Source organism: Bos javanicus, chromosome 23 (genome assembly GCF_032452875.1).
Source record: "Bos javanicus breed banteng chromosome 23, ARS-OSU_banteng_1.0, whole genome shotgun sequence".
Classification (NCBI taxonomy): domain Eukaryota; kingdom Metazoa; phylum Chordata; class Mammalia; order Artiodactyla; family Bovidae; genus Bos; species Bos javanicus.
Genome location: NC_083890.1, coordinates 32,573,398 through 32,593,599, shown reverse-complemented (window position 1 = coordinate 32,593,599; position 20,202 = coordinate 32,573,398). Strand labels below are relative to the sequence as shown.

Sequence of the window (20,202 nt, the reverse complement as noted above, 5' to 3'; positions counted from 1 at the left end):
TACACTTGTCCTACAAGTGGAAGAAGAGATGGGAATGAAAGCAACATGGGTGGTTCCCCCAACCCCCAGCCATCCCACCTAAGCGCTACTGGATCTAAATTCACAGATGAGTTTCCTCACCTGGAAATTAGGGGTACTGATTACCCACCCATTAGGGTAATTGCAAAAATTGAATAAGAATTTTTAAAAAGTGAAGCAATGTACAGAAAGGACCTTTGGATGTGTCAATATGTAAAAGTGCTCCTTTTTTTTTTTTTTAAATCTCCACCAGATGCCCACACTCCACTCCTGAGCCTCAATTCATTCCATCCCAACACTGGCTTAAGGATGACATAGGATGGAGCAGGGCACAGCTACTTTAGTAAAGTACTGGGGTGGCCAAAAAGTTTGTGAACCCAAACGAACTTTTTGGCCAACCCTAGGGAATATCTAATGGTTTGTTTTTAGGTAACATCAGGTGGTATGACATGTGAAAACAACTCAGTCAAAACAAAACCAAACCCCATGACTGCTACAACAGAGACCTAATTCCTTATGCTGTAAAATCAGAAGCTCTAACCAGGAAAGGGTTTGGGTCACTATCATGGGAATCCAGGCATTTTAGAATGGGAACTGCTTATTTTTCCTATAGGAAAAATACAGCTTAGTGTGGACCCAGCATACTCCAGCATTTAGGAAATTTTCCTCGTCCATAATGATACTGAAGTCTGAAGTGAGACAATGCAAACTCTCTCTACCCCAATTCACAGATAACAAAGCTGAGCTGCTCTGCTAGAAAAATCAGTCTTCCCAGCCCATAAATGCCCAAAGGGCAACTCTAGACCTTCTTCCCTAAATTACTGAATCAGGAGTGAACATCTGACCCACAGAAAACCCAACAGGTTCTCTCAACAACAGTTCGGGAAAATGAAAAAAAATTAGTTCAGGAGTTGGCAAACTATTGCCTGTTAGCCCAATCTGGCAACACCCACTAGTTGATATGTTAACTGTGACTGTCTGTGGTTGTTGACAGCGATGCACGGATCCACAAAGTCTAAACTATTTACAGTCTGTCCTTTACAAAGTTTTCTACTTCCTGAAAGAGAAGGTCAGACAGACTTGGATGCTGTGACCACCATTTGGGGGTGGGAGGGTCATATGCATTCAAAACAGAGGCAGCTGTGCTCAGAGGCTTGTAGGGAGACAGGAAAAGAGAGAGACTATGCAAGAGAGCAGATAAGGGTTAAGCATCTCAGAGGAGAAAGGGCAGATAGGGCCTGACAACCTTCCAATATCCATGAGACACCTGGGTCCTGCTTGAGACACATGCTCCCTCCCTTTGATAGACTTACATATCCTAAAATAAACCTTTTTTACCTAAACTAGCTTGACTGTGGTTGTTCAACAAAATGAGTCCTAAGTCAGCTTAGGGGCTGGCATGTGACTACAGTAAGTATGGACCAGTTAGCTCTCTGAAACCATTGCTGACTCCCTTGAGAATCAGTGGGACACCTTTACAGTTGCTTGGAAACAGAAAGTGCATTCCCAAAGTCCAGGTTTATGAAGCGGTAAACAGTCCCATGGAGGCCAGGAATACATCAGTGAAGGTCTTCATCATTGTGGACTAGCAGAGCATACAGGCCACCTGGTCCTGATGATTATTAAACAATATCTATTAGCTACAAAGCCCCTGACAACAGAAAATTGATTCATTGCACAGTACAGTCTATGGTAGGGTCAGCAGAAGGACTGGAGGAACTGTACAGGCCCAAGATGGCATCAGTTATGCTAATAATCATATGTCATGTAATAGAAACAACCATATTACTTTGAAGAAGTAATAAAATCACAAAATTATGTAGAGTCAGTAAATGGGAAGGTAATCCAATAGCTCGTGAAAGTGTTAGTCGCTCAGTCATGTCTGACTTTGCAACCCCACCGACTGTAGCCCATCAGGCTCCTCTGTCCATGGGATGCTCCAGGCAAGAATACTGGAGTGTGCAGCCATTCCCTTCTCCAGGGGATCTTCCTGACCCACGGATTGAACCTGGGTCTCCTGCATTGCAGGCAGAGTCTTTACCATCTGAGCCAAAACCTTCCTTTCTCACCAAACCAGAAGACAAAAGAGAAAAATCTAATAATTCCAATTCTTAATAGCATAAAAAAATCTGTGTCAAAAATGACTGTGAGGAAAGTAAAAAAAATAAAAGTGGCAAACAAAATTGTTTGCCACTTATATCACAGACATTGGCTACATTATTATTTATTTAACTGAAGAGTGTTACTGGCTTTCTCATCCTAAAGAAGAAATCACTGTTGACTTTTTAAATTAATTGCTATAGTTTACAGGTATGATTTTAAATCTGAAAAGAAGCTGCAAATGGCTGGCAGAAGTCAGGTTGTAAAATAGAGATTTTGTTATTATTGGGAAAAGATCATTACCAGAACTTCAGACTAAGATAAGGAACTGAGCTGATGTGGGAAGCCCACCCTCTTATATTAACCACACCAAACACCCAAAACCCAGGAACCAGAAAGGGGTCTACCTTGCCGTGTACGTGTATAAGAAAAGCACTTCCTTGTTGGACTGGCGGGTTATCCAGTATGTAAGACAGCCTCCATAAATAAGGGGCTTGCATGGGACTCCTATCAAGATGAGCTCATAGGCAAAAATTATAAAGCAACAAGGAAACTCACCACTAGTGACTATAAGCAATCTGAAGGGGACTTAAAATAAGGATGTCAAAAATTTGCACATATTAAAAAAAGAATCCACAAAACAAAAATAGGAATTTAAAGAACAGGCATTTTTTTCAAAGTCAGCAAAATCATTGTAGGGCTTCCCTGGTGGTCAAGTGGTTAAGAATCTGCGAATATAGGGGACATGAGTTTGATCCCTGCTCTGGGAAGATCCCACATGCCGGGGAGCAGCTAAGTGCCTGTGCCACAACCACTGAGCAAGCACTTTATGAGTCGCACCTACTGAGCCTATGGGCCACAACTCCTGGAGCCTGTACATCCTAAAGTCCACGTTCCACAATAAGAGAAGCCACCGCAATGAGAAGCCTGTGCACTGCAATGAAGAGCAGCCTCTGCTTGCTGCAACTAGAGAAAACCCACACGCAGCAGCAAACCCAGTGCAGCCAATAAATAAATAAAATCTTTAAAAACAAACAAAAAAGACTGTTGTAGAGGATAAAGGCGGCTGCAAATTTTTACAACGCCTCCCTTTGAAAGACATAGTCTGGGCCAACCTTGCACCCTGTTTTGACAGATAGCATATGGCAACAGTGATGTTACATAACTCCTGAAGCTGGACCTTTAGGGATTTGTAGCTGCTGTATTTTTCTCTTAGGATGATCCATTTTGGAACCCAGGTACCATGCTAGGAGAAGCCCAAGTGAGCCATGTAGAGGAGAACTGAGGCATCTCTGTAAACAGCCCCAGGTGAGCTCCTGGCTGAAAGCAATACCAACTACCAACCACATGAGGAAGGCCATTCTTTGGACTTTTCTGGTCCAATCAGGGTGATCTCACCAAGAGTGGCAAGATAAAAAGATTTATCTTTTGATAAATCTAAGGCCAAATAGCAGAATTATAGTAAATGACTGATGCTGTAAGTTTTGAAGTGGTACGTTACCTAACAATAGAGAACTAAAAATACCACCATGGAGAAGTCACAGATCAGATGAAAAAATGAGCCTTACCTCCACTGCTAAGTGTCTTTGGGTGAGCTCCAAGGTGGATACCAGGCAAACTTTGGCTGGACGGAATTTGGAAAGAATGTTACTCTGGAAGGGAGCCCTAGATGGAACACAGAGCATGACATACGCAATGCTGAGTAGGGAAATACCTGGCAATAAGCAACAGAGTTGAAAATGAGTTCTAAGTTAGCCCATTAAAAAAAAAAAAAAAGTTTCCATCTTTCTAAATTCCATATATATGCAGAGAGCGGGGGGTGGGGGATGATTTGGGAGAATGGCACTGAAACATGTATAATGTTATATAAGAAACGAATCGCCAGTCCAGGTTCGATGGAGGATACAGGATGCTTGGGGCTGGTGCACTGGGATGACCCAGAGGGATAGTATGGGGAGGGAGGTGGGAGAGGGGTTCAGGATGGGGAACATGTGTACACCCATGGTGGATTCATGTTGATGTATGGCAAAACCAATACAATATTGTAAAGTAATTAGCCTCCAATTAAAATAAAAAATAAAATAAAATAAATAATAAAAAAGTTTCAATGACTGCTGTTTTGTATCAGAAAGGTTTATCATTTTAAGTAATTAACTTGGATTTTGTACTTTAGTATTTGAAACTTCACTTATATTACATGTAGGCAAAAAATAATCAATGACTAAATATGCTACTAAGTTAAAAGAATGAATACTTTTGCAGAGAATTCACCAATGTGTAAATCACATACACTATTATCTGCTTCTCTTGCTTACTCCTCCTTAAGACCCAAACTCCTGGGCCACAAACCTCAAGTCATCTGTTTTCAATTTGGTACTGATTATCTGCTGCCAGCCACTGTCCTGGACTGCCCTGCTAATCCTGCTCAGTACTAGGCATTCATTGGGCAGGCAACAAATATTTAAAGAATTGAGCAAAATTGTCTTCTTGAACAAAGGTGAGTTCCTAGGGCCTTGAGGGCTCTCAATAGAACAAATATTCCTTATGTACAAGCTAGGAGCTTCCCTGTAACTCAGTCAGTAAAGAATCTGCCTGCAGCGCAGGAAACTCTTGTTCGGGAAGATCCCCTAGAGAAGGAAATGGCAAACCATTCCAGTATTCCTACCTGGAAAATCCCATGGACAGAGGAATCTGGCAGGCAACAGTCCATGGCATTGCAAGAGTTGGAAATGACTTAGCAATTAAACCACCTGCACAGGAATAAATTGGCCATTTTTAAAAGCTCTGTGAACCCAGATCACTCATGAAAAAGCATTAAATCACCCCCAGTTAGAGATCACGGGTTATAACCAACTACAAGTTCTGTAAAAACTATTAATAATAATATGGCAGAACTTTCACTAAGAGGTGAGCAACAGAGCAAGTATTTACTTCCCTAAGAAGCCTGGCTATCGGGTCCATGAGCCCTTAGTCAGGCACCAATGTCTGGCCCTAAGTTCAGAGCATGGAAGTCCATCCATGGCTGCAGTGGCACCCGATTCTGGTCTCAATGGTGCTGTAATGATAGAGTCACGGAAAGATCTTGTCCAGTCAGACAACTGGAGAAATGAGCCCAAGCCCCTGGCAGAGTCCTGAGCACCAGAAACTCAGCAGAGTGGCCTGGGGACCACTTGGTCCCGTTTTTTGTGTGTGTGTATTTAACCTAGATTTGTATATATTTGTTATATATATAACCTAGATTTGTGTATATAACCTCAATTCATATAGATTGTATGTATATAACCTAGATTTGTGTATATTTAATCTAGAAAAAGAGTAAGGAGCTAAGAGACAGCTGTCCTTAAATATCTGGAAATATGCCATGTAGGACAGGTTTCTACTGTCCTTGGTATATTGGGTGTGGCTTGATGGGAGTGGCTCAGGGCTCTGTGTGGAGGGAGCAGGGCGCTGACTTGACTCAGGTCAATTTCCCAGAGTCAGGGCTCTCCAGATGTGGAGTGAGTGGTTGCCTCAGGTGGTGGGAGTTTGTTCCTTGGAATTTTGATTAGAGGCTGGTCAAAGCACCTACTGGGGACAACTAGAGGGAGATTCCTAAGGTGGGCATGTGAAGGAGGAATGCTCGCTCTCATCTCTGCACATGTCCACAGAGCAGAAGTGATTTCCACTCCAGAAAAAACATATTTCTATGCCCTAGAAGGAGAGACATGAAAGAAATAATTCCAATTTCTCTCCAGAAGCACATGTATTTCCTCTCACCTGCCCAATGAAGAATTTAGTGACTTCACCAATTGTTGAATTTAGGGAAGAGGCTGTATTAGTCTACTCAGGCTGCCATAACAAAGTATCACAGATTGGGTGATTTAAACAACACATTTTCTCACATTTCTGGAGGCTACAAGTCTAAGTCAACCATCAGGGTTTGTTTCTGGTGAGGGCTCTCTTCCTGGCTTGTAGATATGGCTGCCTTCTCACTGTGCCCCGACAACTCCTTCCCTCTCTCCTCTTTGTATACTAATCTCTCTTCCTCTTCTTAAGGACACTGATCCTATGGGATTAGGGCCCCACCCTTATGATCTCATTTAACCTTAATTACCTCCTGAAAGGTTGTATCTCTGACTATGTAACATTAGGGGCTAAAACTTCAACATATGACATTTTGGGTGGGGGAGTGGGGGGGTGGGGGGGGCGGGGAGGTGGTTCACAATTCTGTCCATGACAGGGGCTGAGCATACTAATGCTTCAGCTCTGCCTACCCAAAGAGGGATACACTCTGTACGCTTTCCTACTGCATGATAAGCTCAGTAGGGCAGATTCTACTTATGATGGGGAAGCCTGTGACTGTCCAGTTCTTCCTGCAGCAGGTAAGTACCTTTCATTTGGAAACTGGAAAATATTAGGAAGTCTGTTGTGCTCACATCTTAGCCACATCCTCCATTCTAGCTTTTATCAATAATAAGGCTGGTATTTTTATCTTCACTTGCCTAACTGCATCTTACTTTTCAATTGGGAGGGGGAAAGGGGGAGTATTACTTAATGAATCCCTAAAACCAACAAGGCAGGAAGCTAGAAACAGGACTTTGCTCTAAAAGCACACTGTATTTTATATCTAAGTTTTAGTTCCTCCTGTCTATCTGGAGAGAAGCCCCTCGGAGCTAGGGTTTTAGACACTAAATACATTTATGCTTGAAATAAAGATTTTTTTCATTGATCACACTGCCATTTCTTTTAGAGCTATCATAGAAATATTTTGTATCCAGCTTTGCTTTGTATCAAGGATATTATCAGTCCAAGTGATGTCAGTAAAGCAACTGAAATCTCTCAGGTAAATATTGATGTATCTCTGAGCTTCCTAAAAAGGCAAGCTTCTCAGCAGTGCTTATCATCTCATGAAGTACAATCTGTTCAACTTAGAGGCAGATACCCCATAAAAAAACAAATGAATCCCTGTTTTGTTTATTTGAGGGGCTTATTAAATCTGACTCTCCCATGGAGTTTTGGGTAGGTTTCCAGGAAAATATTAAACTTTCCCTGACAATAGACTTGTTTTCTTGATATTTTCCCCCCAAATGCATTCATTCATGGGAAGATACCAGCTTAAATTAAGTACATTAGTTTAGAAGGCTAGTCTTCCTGTGTATGGACAAAATTCTTCCTTTCCTTAGAAGAGCTCCTTCAGCCCTTCCTTTCCTTAGAAGAACTTCTTGGGCCCTGCTGTGTACTTAGTGCTGGTTCTGGACATGGACAATACACACTCACCCTCAATCCTGTGCTCTAAAGCCACTTTGTTGTTGTTTTAGTCAATAAGTCATGTCCAACTCTTTTGTGACCCCTGGACTTAGACCATCTGGCTCCTCTGTCCACGGGATTTCCCAGGCAAGAATACCGGAGTGGGTTGCTGTGCCCTCATCCAGGGGATCTTCCTGACCCAGGGATCAAACCCACGTCTCTTATGTCTCCTGCACTGGCAGACAGGTTCCTTACCACTAGTGATACTCGGGAAGCCTCTAAAGCCATTTACCTTTCTCTAAATGGATATCCCCATTTTCCCTGAGCATAAGCCTTGGCAGGCACGTTGATGTGCACCCAGAAGCATCACAGGTTGGAGAGGACTTTATGTCCAAGAGGTCCCAGCTGGAATGAGAAAGACACTTGAAGAAAACAAACCAACCGAGTGAGGCCCTGTGATCTTCATCCTTTACCCAAGGAATTGAAAACCAGAGTCATGTGTTAACTGTAATTATAAAAGAGATCCTTCAGGATGTAGAATCTTTATTGCATAGTCCTTGGTTGGTCTCTTAACTTGCCCAAGTGCCAACATGTGCCCAGTGTTGGGCCTGGGAAACTGGAGGCAGATGACATATGTCAGTTGTTTTCCCTCTCCCTAACCTTCTGTGGACATAAAGAAAAGGACACAAGTCAGCAATCCTGGGCAATCTTAGGCATCCCATCTCTCTGGGTCTCATTTTTCTCAATCCGTGTTTTCCAAATTTTCTGGATGATTAGACTCTGCTGAGTAGTTTTGAAAATACAGATTCCAGGCTCTTGTTCTAGGGATTTTAATCTATCAAGTCTGGATACAGGTCAGGAATCTTTATATTTAATGAGCACTCCTAAGCCAACACTATGCTTAGGTAAAGTCTAGAAAACACTGAATTAGATGCTATTAAAATCACTTTCCCCATCTACCAGTGGAAGTCTTAGGTGGATCATTTGAAGTCATCGTGAGAGTTGCTTTCAGTCCAGCCCTTCCCATCGTTAGCCATTCAGAGGACCTAACTGTGTGGAGCACACTGACGTCACTTTTTCCTAGTGGGGGCTCTGTTAATAGCAGCAATCAAGATACCATTATTAAAAGCCCAGATTACCTGGTAACTACTTATTCCTTCAGGCATCTTAATCCACCAGCTGGTTTTATTCAAGTCTTCAAAGCTTTGCAGGAATGTTTTATCCTGTAATAACAGCTCTGAAATGCAAGGACAACAAAGATGAGAGACTGTTATGCATACATCATTATTCATGCTTTTATAAGTATGTGTGACAAACACACTTTAAAATTTTCTCTTCTCCTTTACTTTTGTTTTAGTTTCAGGCTTCTACTCTGTACTGTCAAAAAAAAAATACCACTGGGTAGAAGAATTTTATAAAATTGAAAAAAAAAAAAAAAGAAAAAGGAGGGAAGAAAGAAGGAAAAAAGCAGCTACATCAAAGCTTTTCACCACTGTAAGCACTGAGATTTAAAAAACAAAGTTTCACACTTTTTAATTTAGCATTTATTTGGAGAAAAATGGAATTCTTGTAAAGAATCTTGGCATTAAGAACTTCTTAATGATTCCTGTTTTTAATAATGTAGATAATATATGCTGAGTGACCCACACTTTCAGACAAATGGTGAGTTTGTCTCACCATATGGTATGTCTCACCATACCAACAGACTTCAAAAAAAGTGTTATTAAAAGATGTACTCTAGGAAGAATAAAATTAATCCTAGATGGAAGTTGTGAAATACAAGAAGTATTAAACAAGCAAAAACAATGACAAGCATATAAAAAAATCTACACAAATTTTGGCTAGGAAAAAAAAATTCTGTGGATTAAAAATACACTTAAAATATGTAATAAGAATGGCATGTAAGTTGGAATGGGATGAAGAATTCTAAAATGTTCTAAAGCTTTTGTGTTGTTTGGGAGGGCTGTAATTTATTAATTTTTATCTTAATAAGTATGCATGTTGTTATATTAATATCTATGATAAAAAAGAACTAAAACAGAAAAGGAATGTATAACTTCCACATGAGTAAATGGGTAAAAGTGAATGAAGTGGGAAAAAAAATTATCAACTTAAAAGTAGAGAAGAATGAAAGATAAGCATACAGAAGTCAGGAAAAATAAAATAAATCCAAATATGTCAATAATTATAATAAATGAAAATAGCTGAATATTCTATAGATACATCAAGAACACAAAAGGTGATGAAACTAAATGGAAGGAGATAGCTACTTCAAGCAAATACTAGCAACAAAATGCTGATGTGCCTGTATTAGTATTAGATAAAATAGATTTTAAAAAAGCAAAAAAAAAAAAAAAGAGAGAGAGAAAAGTCATTACATAGTAAAAGGATCAATTCACCAAGAAGTAATAATAATTATAAATCAATATTCACATAGGGACATTCTCAAAATACATAAAACAAAATAAAACAAAAAAGGAAATAACTATAGAAAGAACAAATTCATCATCAGAATTTTAACATCCATCTTCATAATTTTTAAATGGAGGCAAAAAAATCAGTAAATATAAGTGAATCTGAACAGCATAATTATATTTAATTTAACGAACATACATAGAACACCTCACCCAAAATTGAAAAATTTACTTTTTTAAAAGTATACCTGGATAATTTATGAAAATTACTTTACAAAGGACCATAAAGCAAACCTCAGCAAATAGTAAAAGATGGACATTATAGACCCCATTATCCATCTACAAGGCAATTAGATTAAAAATCTGTACTGAAAAGATAAAACCACATGTATCTAGAATTTAGGAAACATTTTAATGCATGTGTCAAAGGATATGATAGTGGATATCAGAAAAAAAGGTATTATTAGACAGAAACCTAAAGCAGTACTTAGAGGGACATTTACAGCTTTGACATGATTAAATTAAAAAGAAAGCTGCAAATTAATAAGTATCCATATAATCAAATTAGGGGAAAATGCTTATTAAAACAGCAATGTCTTGTGAATGAAATTTACAAGCCATTTGGGAAATACAGTCTACTCTGTGTGATCACCTGGACTTAGCTACAGCTATCACTGATTCAGTAGGTACTAAGCATCAGACATGATACTGAATGATATAAAACCTCCATAGTATTTAGGAATATAAACTAGAGGGGGAAGAACTGAGAAACAAAAAATATTAAAGAGCTGCACTATGTTTTTGTACTATTTAATTTGTAATATGATACTCTGAATAAGCAGAAAATACTATAGTCTCAGTTTATTTTAACAGATTTGGAGATTTTGAAGAGCTGGCTTTATTTTACAAAGTCTCCTATAATTTAGTGACATACAACACATTAAGAAAATGCAGTATTATATGGTGCAATACAGAAATATTTAGTCACTGTTAGCAATGGCAATACAGATACGGACAGAATGAAAGGACAAAATACGTGATTAAGTAGTTAATCCCACTAGGGGATTGTAAGAAAAATAATGGAGACTCATGTAAGTTAATGATTACTTGAGAAAGCAGGCTTGCTTAGCAACCAATCCAGGCAACAGTAGCACAGGACATGCCCCAAAATAAAACAATGGCGTCATGAGTCCCACATCCTGCCCAGTGAGCTCAGTAAGTTAATGATCCCTAAATGTTCTCTGAACACATAAAAAACAATCACTTGTGGACCAGCTTGACCACCCAGCGGCAAGAAGACGCCCCTGCTCAACCTGGAGGAGGAGCTGATGGAAAGAAAAACAAAGGTCTTTCTCCTCCTCCCAACTTTTCCTTTGATTATAAAACTGTGGTCCACTAAGTTCTCAGAGCACTGTTTCTCTCCCACTTGTTAGTCTCATAAGCGTCCTAGTCTAATAAATCACTTCTTATCTACTCTTTTGCCCTTGCTGAACTCTTCTCTGCACTGAGACATAAAGGACTATGGTATGAGAGCTCTTCAGAGCACCCTCCCTGAAATGATACTAATTAATTTCAACAACACCCTTAAAATGATGTCATTCAAGAAAGCTTAATGACATGGAGAGGCATTCATAATAGTGAAACAAGCAAATTACAGAGCAATGTAATCCGATTTTTGTACACATTAAAAAAAAAAGATTGGAAGGATATACACTAATATCTTATTCTTAGATATCTCTGGGTGGTGAAATTATGGGGGAATTTTTATTTTATCTTTATAATTAGAGTCTGTATTATTCCTGTAATTAAAAAGAAACCATAAAAGGTATATATCTTTAAAAAGCAGTAACTCTTATTTCCAGCATTTTCTTGCTGTCAGATTTCTTCTAGTTGACTTTTTTGTCCTTTGGAGCTGGTGTAGCATCAAACCAAGGCAATCTCTTTGAATTCTAAGGTCTACTATACAGTCTGTGAGATGTCTCCCATATTTGAATGTTTAATAACTATTGGAAGACAATATCAAAGAAGGCATTGTTCATATTTCCCACTAGAAAGTTCATTTTGAGTTTGTAGAAAGATTCAGATATTCTAACTCAAAGTTTAATGCATGCATCAGGGTTAAATAATTGTTTGAAATTAGAAACCACTGATGTTTCTTGTGCAACTAACCATCAATTAGCTATGCTAATGAGAAAAGCAGGAAATGATTGCAGGAGAAAATGAAATCAGCAGGGGTAAAAAAGAAAAACAACTCACTGCAGTCCTTTGTTTCAGCCATCAGTTGTTAAAACTTACCAAAGTGACACAGGCATTTTTTTTTTTTTTCAAGAGACAGAGTATTAATAAAAATAAAAAAAATACTAATTCCTTAGAAGTCTTTCCCTTTTCCAGATTGTCCTTCAGAGAAGCCATATCTAAAGAATAAAATGACCAAAATATAAGCAGCAGGAAACTTAGAGACAAAAGGCTAGTTAGCAATTCTAATCTCTAGGGGAGTTTTTATAAAGTATCAATGCAGAGTCCTTGATGCAGACCATTTAAATCAGAATCTCTGTGTAAAGGGCTAAATTAATCTATAAGTTGCATAATTTATATCTCGAGTTAATTCTAGCTGTTTTGTATTGGTACCCTGAGTTCTCTGGTTGGACAGTCAGGGACTCAGGTAAATCACCTTTGGTTGGTTCACCTCCATTCCCATCACTCCAGTCCCAGGCAGAACATTTTCAGTGAGAAACTCTTAAAAGTGACTTCTGCTGATCCAGGATCTTTAGATACCTTCCTAATGACTCTCTTCCCTGTCAAGATCTGGAATTTTCCCAGAAGGAAATCTTTACTTGAGAGAATGCAAAGTATCACTGCCATGGCTGCTATCTGGATACAAAGAAAATGAAAATAAGTCACTAAATGGAAATTACAACTCCCCAGAGAGCTCCACATGCCAGGCTCCTGGAAATTGGTCTGAGTTCCCTTTGTTCTTCAGTTCCAAGAACAGCAGACCTTGTAGTTATACTTCTTTCTCTAGATATCACTTTTACAACTTTCAAAAACTGTGTTTGAATTACATGCTTCTGTAGAAAGTTTTAAAGTAGAATTACAAATAACAAAATTAAAATCTTCCTCAATCTAGAGATAAACATTTACATTATTAGTGTACATTCTTCCATTTTTTTTTGTGTGTGTAGAAACATACTTATTTTAAAGGTTTGGGTCATGAAATATGTGCGTTTTTGTAACTTTTTAATCTTAAACCTATGTTCTAAGCATTTTTTTGTGTGTTGAGCTTCAAGTTTTCTGTGTATGCAACAAAGCCTATCGTTGTGATTCACCATCATTTATTTAACCATCCACTATATCAGACCTTGATTATCACATCTGACATTTGCCTTGTTTTCCCTTTTTTCCTATTTACCAGAAACCAAGATCAGTCACAAACCTGGTGAGTCCATGCTTGTATTTCCTGACTGATGTTTGACACTATATCCAGTAGTTTCCCAGGACCACACATGATATGAAGATATATGACACTAACTCCCTTAATCTATCCTCTTGCCTTGCTCTCCAATTTTGGTATCTAACACTTTCCCCAAGAGTGATGATATTGTTTTTCCTCCTTTAGCCTAAACTACACTCCTCAAAAATCCTGAAGTTTACATCACCGTCTTCCACATGTGTGTGCAGGGAAGAGTCATCATTTTAGTATCTAACCCACGCTGAATGTGTACTCTGTTTTCCATACTAAGAGGTGCATATGTACTTTTTAATTTAAACTTTATGACAGTAATACAAAACAAGTCCTACTATTATCTCTATTCTGCAGGTTGAAAAGTGAGGCTTCTTTCGAGTAATTTGACTAACATCACAGCTAGTAAGAGGCAAAACTGGCCCTAAACTCAGACCTGTTTGCTTCTAAATAATTTATCATTATTATTAACATCCATATTTATTCAAATTTTCTTATTTTTTGCCTAATGCCTTTTCTATTCCAGGATCCTACCCAGGATACAATGCTACATTTAATTATCATGCCTTCTTAGACTTCTCTTGGCTGTAACAGTTTCTCAGACATGCCTTATTTTTTCTGAGCCATTAAGGAAAAAAAAAAAAAAATATATATATATATATATATATATATATCACCTTGTACTCTATAAGACCATAGCAATTACAATTTATTGTGTATTGTTAGGGCTTCCCTCATAGCTCGGTTGGTAAAGAATCCACATGCAATGCAGTAGACCCTGGTTCAATTACTGGGTTGGGAAGATCTGCAGGAGAAGGGGTAGGCTACCCACTCCAGTATTCCTGGGCTTCCCTGGTGGCATAGCTGCTAAAGAATCCACCTGTAATGTGGGAGACCTGGGTTTGATCCTTGGGTTGGGAAGATCCTCTAGAGAAGGGAAAGGCTACCTACTCCAGTATTCTGGCCTGGAGAATTCCATGGACTATAAGTGTCTCTATAAGTGCCTTCCAGTTGCGCTATTTCAAATCCTAAAAGATGATGCTGTGAAAGTGCTGCACTCAATATGCCAGCAAATTTGGAAAACTCAGCAGTGGCCACAGGAATGGAAAAGATCAGTTTTCATTCCAATCCTAAAGAAAGGCAATGTCAAGGAATGTTCAAACTACCATACAATTGCACTCATGCTCAAAATTCTCCAAGCCAGGCTGCAGTGGTATGTGAACCGTGAACTTCCAGATGTTCAAGCTGGATTTAGAAAAGGCAGAAGAACCAGAGATCAAATTGCCAGCATTTGCTGGATCATCAAAAAAGCAAGAGAGTTCCAGAAAAACATCTACTTCTGCTTTACTGACTACCCCAAAGTCTTTGACTGTGTGGATCACAACAAACTGGAAAAATCTTAAAGAGATGGGAATACCAGACCACATGACTTGCCTCTTGAGAAATCTGTATGCAGGTCAAGAAGCAACAGTTAGAACTGGACATGGAACAACAGACTGGATCCAAACTGGGAAAGGAGTATGTCAAGGCTATATATTGTCAACCTATTTATTTAACTTATATGCAGAGTACATCATGTGAAATGCCAGGCTGGATGAAGCACAAGCTGGAATCAAGATTGCCAGGAGGAATATCAATAACCTCAGATATGCAGATAACATCACCCTTATGGCAGAAAGCGAAGAACTAAAGAACCTCTTGATAAAAGTGAAAGAGGAGAGTGAAAAGTTGGCTTAAAATTCAAAATTCAAAAAACTAAGATCGTGGCATCTGGTCCCATCACTTTATGGCAAATAGATGGGGAAACTATGGAAACAGTGAGAGACTTTATTTTGGGCTCCCAAATCACTGCAGATGGTGACTGTAGCCATGAAATTAAAAGATGCTTGCTCCTTGGAAGAAAAGCTATGACCAACCTAGGCAGCATATTAAAAAGCAGGGACATTACTTTGCTGATAAAGGTCTGTTTGGTCAAAGCTGTTTTTTCCAATGGTCATGTATGGATGTGAGAATTGGACTATAAGGAAAGCTGAGCACCAAAGAATTGATGCTTTTGAACTGTAGTGCTAGAGAAGACTCTTGAGAGTCCCTTGGACTGCAAGGAGATCAAACCAGTCAATCCTAAAGGAAATCAGTCCTGAATACTCACTTGAAGGACTGATGCTGAAGCTGAAACTCCAATACTTTGGCCACCTGATGCAAAGAACTGACTCCTTGGAAAAGACCCTGATGCTGGGAAAAATTGAAGGCAGGAGGAGAAGGGGACAACAGAGGATGAGATGGTTGGATGGCATCACTGACTCGATGGCAAGCTCTGAGCAAGCTCGGGGAGTTGGAATGATGGACAGGGAAGCCTGGCATGCTGCAGTCCAAGGGGTCACAAAGAGTTGGACATGACTGAGCAGCTGAACTGACTGAACTGAATAAGTGTCTGCAGTTCTCACAGAAACCTTCTGAAGCTATTAAATCCTCATTTTATAGATGAGAAAACCGAAGCTTAGAGAGATGAAATCCTTTGGTGCAGGTCACAAAGCTAATAAGAGCTGGAGCTGGGGTCCTAACCTGGAACTGTCTGATCAGGAGTGTCATATTCTTTTAAAAAAAATATACTAGTTTAGGTGGCTTATGCACACATGCTTTTAAAAAATAAAACTGAATGTTAATATCAGAGTTAGAATGCCATAAAGATCTATATTTATTCTAACTTTATTACACAGGCTCAGTCTAAAGATTTCTCAACAAAAAGTTCTAAGCCTATGGCCCAAAGCCAGCAGTGTCACTCAGTTTACTATTTCACAAAGCATCCAGTCAAGTTTTGAACAATTCTGATCATTAGAGCTCTGTGCTCCTTGAAATGGCTTTTGTCCTTTGGTCTCAGTGTGGCCCTGGGGAGCCAGACACAATCATCTAAACTTCTACCCCAGAACTCTGCAGTTGGCCACCATGTCTCCCCCTAGAAAATCTTTTCCTGGAACAGCACTGCATAGTATGAACTTCACTCAACATCCTAATATCCTTATTTAGACCACAGTTCCTTGCAGAATCTTTATTTAGATCCAAGTCTTTATAGTGCATTTTATCTCTGCAATGTGCATGTCCTATACAATCAGACCTCAGTAATTGCCTTTCGACAGTCTCCTTGCTTACTGGTAATCTATCACCACCATCACTATTACCCCTCTCTCCACCTCACCCCCACACTGCATTTCTAAATCATCAGGTCCAAACACCAACTCTTTAAATGGGGGGCTCTCTCTAGAAAACCCCTTGAGACACACGTTTGGAAGGTAGTGAAACTTAAGGGGGATGCTTTCTCTGAGTGTGACACACAAGTTAAAGGGAGTGAACCATGGACAGCCAGAAACAGCTTTCTCCCTGACTTCCCCATAGCGCTACAGCAGACAAGAGCTCCCAGGCGGATTTGCCCAGGACAGACAGCACGTGGGGCGGGGCAACGCACTAGGAACAGGGCGGGTTCTAAGCAGCTGGTTTCCCTGAGCGGTGTCTGCGGTGGGGGCTTGGGGACTGCACAGTGTCGCCAAGGCGCCAGCAGCCACCCTGCCAGCTACCCTCGTGCCCGCCCCTCAGACAGGTGCTCAAAGCAAATCAGAGAGCGAAAGAAACAAGCGAGGGTGTCAGACGATACAGTAAAGGAGTCTTGATCAAAGTTCTCTAGGGGTCCCTTTCCAGCCGGTGCCCGCGCTTCGTTGTCAGTACCATGGACAGCGCCCGTGAACCTACTCAGGGGAGCTTGGACGCCGCTGGCTTCTGGCAGGTCTGGCAGCGCTTTGACGTGGAGGGTGAGTAAAACAAGCCAACTGTTTAGTCTTGATGAAAGGACCTAGAGTTCCTCCTTCCCCGTACATCTTCCCTGCAGGAAAAGTTGTCTTCCAGCGCGGTTAATGCAATATACCTAACAGACATTTGGTATACTGCAGTTGTACATCTAGATTATCTTGTGAAAGTTCAGGGTGGGAGGAGAGACTTGAATCCCATCACTCTTTCCCAGTCTCTCTGTGTGTGTGGTGATATAGATATCATTGTATATATTAGACGCTTGGGGACTGACACCCGGGTATCTGAAGTCAGTTCTGGCTTGTTTTTACTCCAATCTGCTCATTTTCACGCAGTGACTATCTGGGTAACCTCTTGTCTCTTAGAGGGTGAATTTTTAAAAAATCTAATTTCAAAAAGACACTACCCCCACTCCACCAAAAATCTATTCGAAAAGAACTTAACATTTGCTTTGCCGTCATTAATAAACATGAAAATATCTAAAGCATGTGTTTTAACCCTGAAAACTAACATTCAACACTTACATCTCTTAAACTTTTTGAAAACTGCAAAAACCTTGGGTTAGAGTTTATTCTAAAACTCATGTTTATTTGTGGATTAAAATTCATGAATAGCTCTCCTTTCCCAAATATTTATATGAGCCCCAGCACAAAGCATTTACTCTTGACTGTGTTATTTGCTATTCAAATCCATGTCTTCTAGAGTAGATGTTGCCACTTAGAGTTGTAAAAAATAAATCCATGGGGATTTTATAAATTTGAGATTGAAAACAAATTTAGATATTAAATGTTAATTACTAAATGCCACGTTATTATATGTAAGTGACTATTATTTATGTACATCTTTTTGCATTTAGAAAAAGGTTACATAGAGGAGAAGGAGCTTGATGCTTTCTTTTACCACATGTTGACAAAACTGGGTGTTGATGTAAGTATATTTGTGCCACTAAGCATTAATTTGTCTCTCAGTGAGTTACAAAAAGCATACAAGTCGTATGTTGATTTGTACAATACGTATTAATCCCATCTGACCTCTTTTCTTCCTTGCATGCAATTTTTCTCCCTCTCCTAGCAACATAGAGGGATTTAGGTAGGTTTTATAAGAGGTTCAACTGCAGCATTAGATGTGCTGGCCACTGACTTTTACTGTGACATCTGTCATCCACTATTTCAACTGTAAATTAAAACAAGTCTGTTTTGAATGTCTCCTTGGTTATATCTCTGCTAATGGGTTTAAATCTAGAGATAAGGTAACTCACTTTGTTCAAAAAGGTGGAAAAGATGTTGAGAGTGTTAAGGTGCTGAGTGTTTAAGTGCATTGGATATTACTTGGACAGCAAACCACAAATAAATCATTTAGAATAATTTTTTCCATTATTCATTGTTAGAAAAGTTTACAAACTTATGAAATGGTAAACCAGAAAATAATAAACATACTCAGAGCCCAAATATAAATGTGAACCAATCTATCCAGCATCTGTATCCTTCCCTGATGGTAAATCTGGCCTTGAGAGAAGCAGATTAACTTTTGATGAGCCCTCTACCAAAGCAGAGGAGAAACACACAAAAAGACGTGCCAGCATGGGGTTGGGGGAACCTGATAAAGATTCCATCGGGGGATGCATGGTAATGGGAGTAGCTCTGGAAACAGTAGCATTTAAAATGAATTGTGGTAATAGCTTATCTTCAGATATAATTGTTTACATGGAAGAGTACTGGAGTGCACGACACTTTCATGTCGGAGCCCAGTGAGGGGAACAAGCAGCTTGGAGATGGCGTTTCTGAGTTGGAGGGAGGGCAGTCAGCTCAAGATAAACAAGGCTGCCATCTGCCTCCAACAGACACACAGAGCTCTTATGCTGTTTCATTTTCAGTCCTTCATCTCAGGTTCTCTCATTTTTCTGTCCATTTCTGTTTCTTATTTTGTGTTTCATAGCTATCATCTTCCATCATCTCTTGCCTTTCTGTGATTTCTGTCTCTCATCTCTCTCACTTCTCTGGTTTTTATTTCTCACATGTCTCTCCATTGGTCTCTGTCTCTTTATTTATCCTTCTATCTTCAGTCGTTTCTCAAGCTCTCATGGTGCCTTTCTCGCCCTCTTTTTTCTTCTCTCTTTACTGTCATGTCACTTTGTCCTTCTTTTATCAATATAATTTTCTCTTTTCTCTTTCCTTCCCTTATTTCTCTGCCACTCTCATTTCTGCTTTGCTCCCACTTTCTGCTAGCTCAGATGGTAAAGAATCTGCCTGCAAGGCAGGACACCCAGTTTCAATCCCTGGTCTGGGAAGATCCCCTGGAGAAGGCAATGGCAACCCACTCCACTATTCTTGCCTGGAAAATCCCATAGGCAGAGGAGCCTGGCAGGCTGTGGTCCATGGTTGGAAGAGTTGGACACAACTGAGCGACTATACATACTACTATAAATGCAAAGGTTCGTGGCATTCCAGAACCCACGAGTCTGATACCATTTTGTCAAACATGACAGGAGTATTTGAGGAAAACAAAAAGATGAAGGCAAAACCATTCAAAGTCTGAGAATAAACTGGATGGTGAAAAAAAAAAAGAAACCCAGAGACTTGGAGAAAACAATTCACACCTTGTGTGTGTGTGTGTGTGTAGCAGAGTTTTATCAAAGTAAACAAAGGGACAGAGAAAGCTTCTGACATAGACATCAGAAGGGGTAATGCTCCCCAGCCAGCTAGTCTTATCAAGGCCTTATATACTTTTTTCAGACCCACTCACACAACACACATCTTAAATTAACAAGATTAGAATTAACAATAGAAAGATCTTATCAGACCCACTCCCATAATATACCTTTTAACATGACAGGATTAGTCAGAAGGTTCTTGTTAAGGAGAAACAAGTCCTCGAGCAAGATCCATTGTTATACTGACTAAGACAAAGAAATGTAAAGAAGAACTTTTGTCCTTTTCTCCTTGAGAATTCCAGACCCCTATCTCCACTTTAAGAGCCCCAGACCCCTTTCTCCTCCTCGGGGACCCCTGGCTTCTTATCAATCTGCCTAGGAATTGACTCTCTCATTCCCCCTTTTTCTTTTAGGAGAAATATGTTGCCACGGGAAAGGGGTATTTCTGTTCCATAACTTCTTCCTGTGGTTGAGGGGTGTGGTCCCTAAAATGTTGAGGCAACATTTTCTCCTAATCCTCATATTGAGGGTCTTTGATC

General features: G+C 39.7%; 2 protein-coding genes across 12 annotated transcripts in view; one reads left to right on the top strand and one right to left on the bottom strand.

Moving 5' to 3' along the window:
- Nucleotides 1-20,202, bottom strand: part of SLC17A1 (solute carrier family 17 member 1) — a 239,049-nt gene that overhangs the window by 8,399 nt on the left and 210,448 nt on the right. For all 6 annotated transcript variants that reach the window (XR_009733083.1, XR_009733086.1, XR_009733084.1 and 3 more), the window contains one exon: nt 8,484-8,581. The gene's annotated coding sequence lies outside the window, so the exon portion shown is untranslated. The remainder of the gene's footprint in view (nt 1-8,483; nt 8,582-20,202) is intronic.
- SCGN (secretagogin, EF-hand calcium binding protein) overlaps nt 16,692-20,202 on the top strand; it is a 52,161-nt gene continuing 48,650 nt past the window's right edge. For all 6 annotated transcript variants that reach the window (XM_061398694.1, XM_061398692.1, XM_061398695.1 and 3 more), the window contains exons 1-2: nt 16,692-17,018; nt 17,870-17,940. In XM_061398694.1, the coding sequence (XP_061254678.1) occupies nt 16,937-17,018; nt 17,870-17,940 (153 nt within the window). In that variant the 5' untranslated portion in view covers nt 16,692-16,936. The remainder of the gene's footprint in view (nt 17,019-17,869; nt 17,941-20,202) is intronic.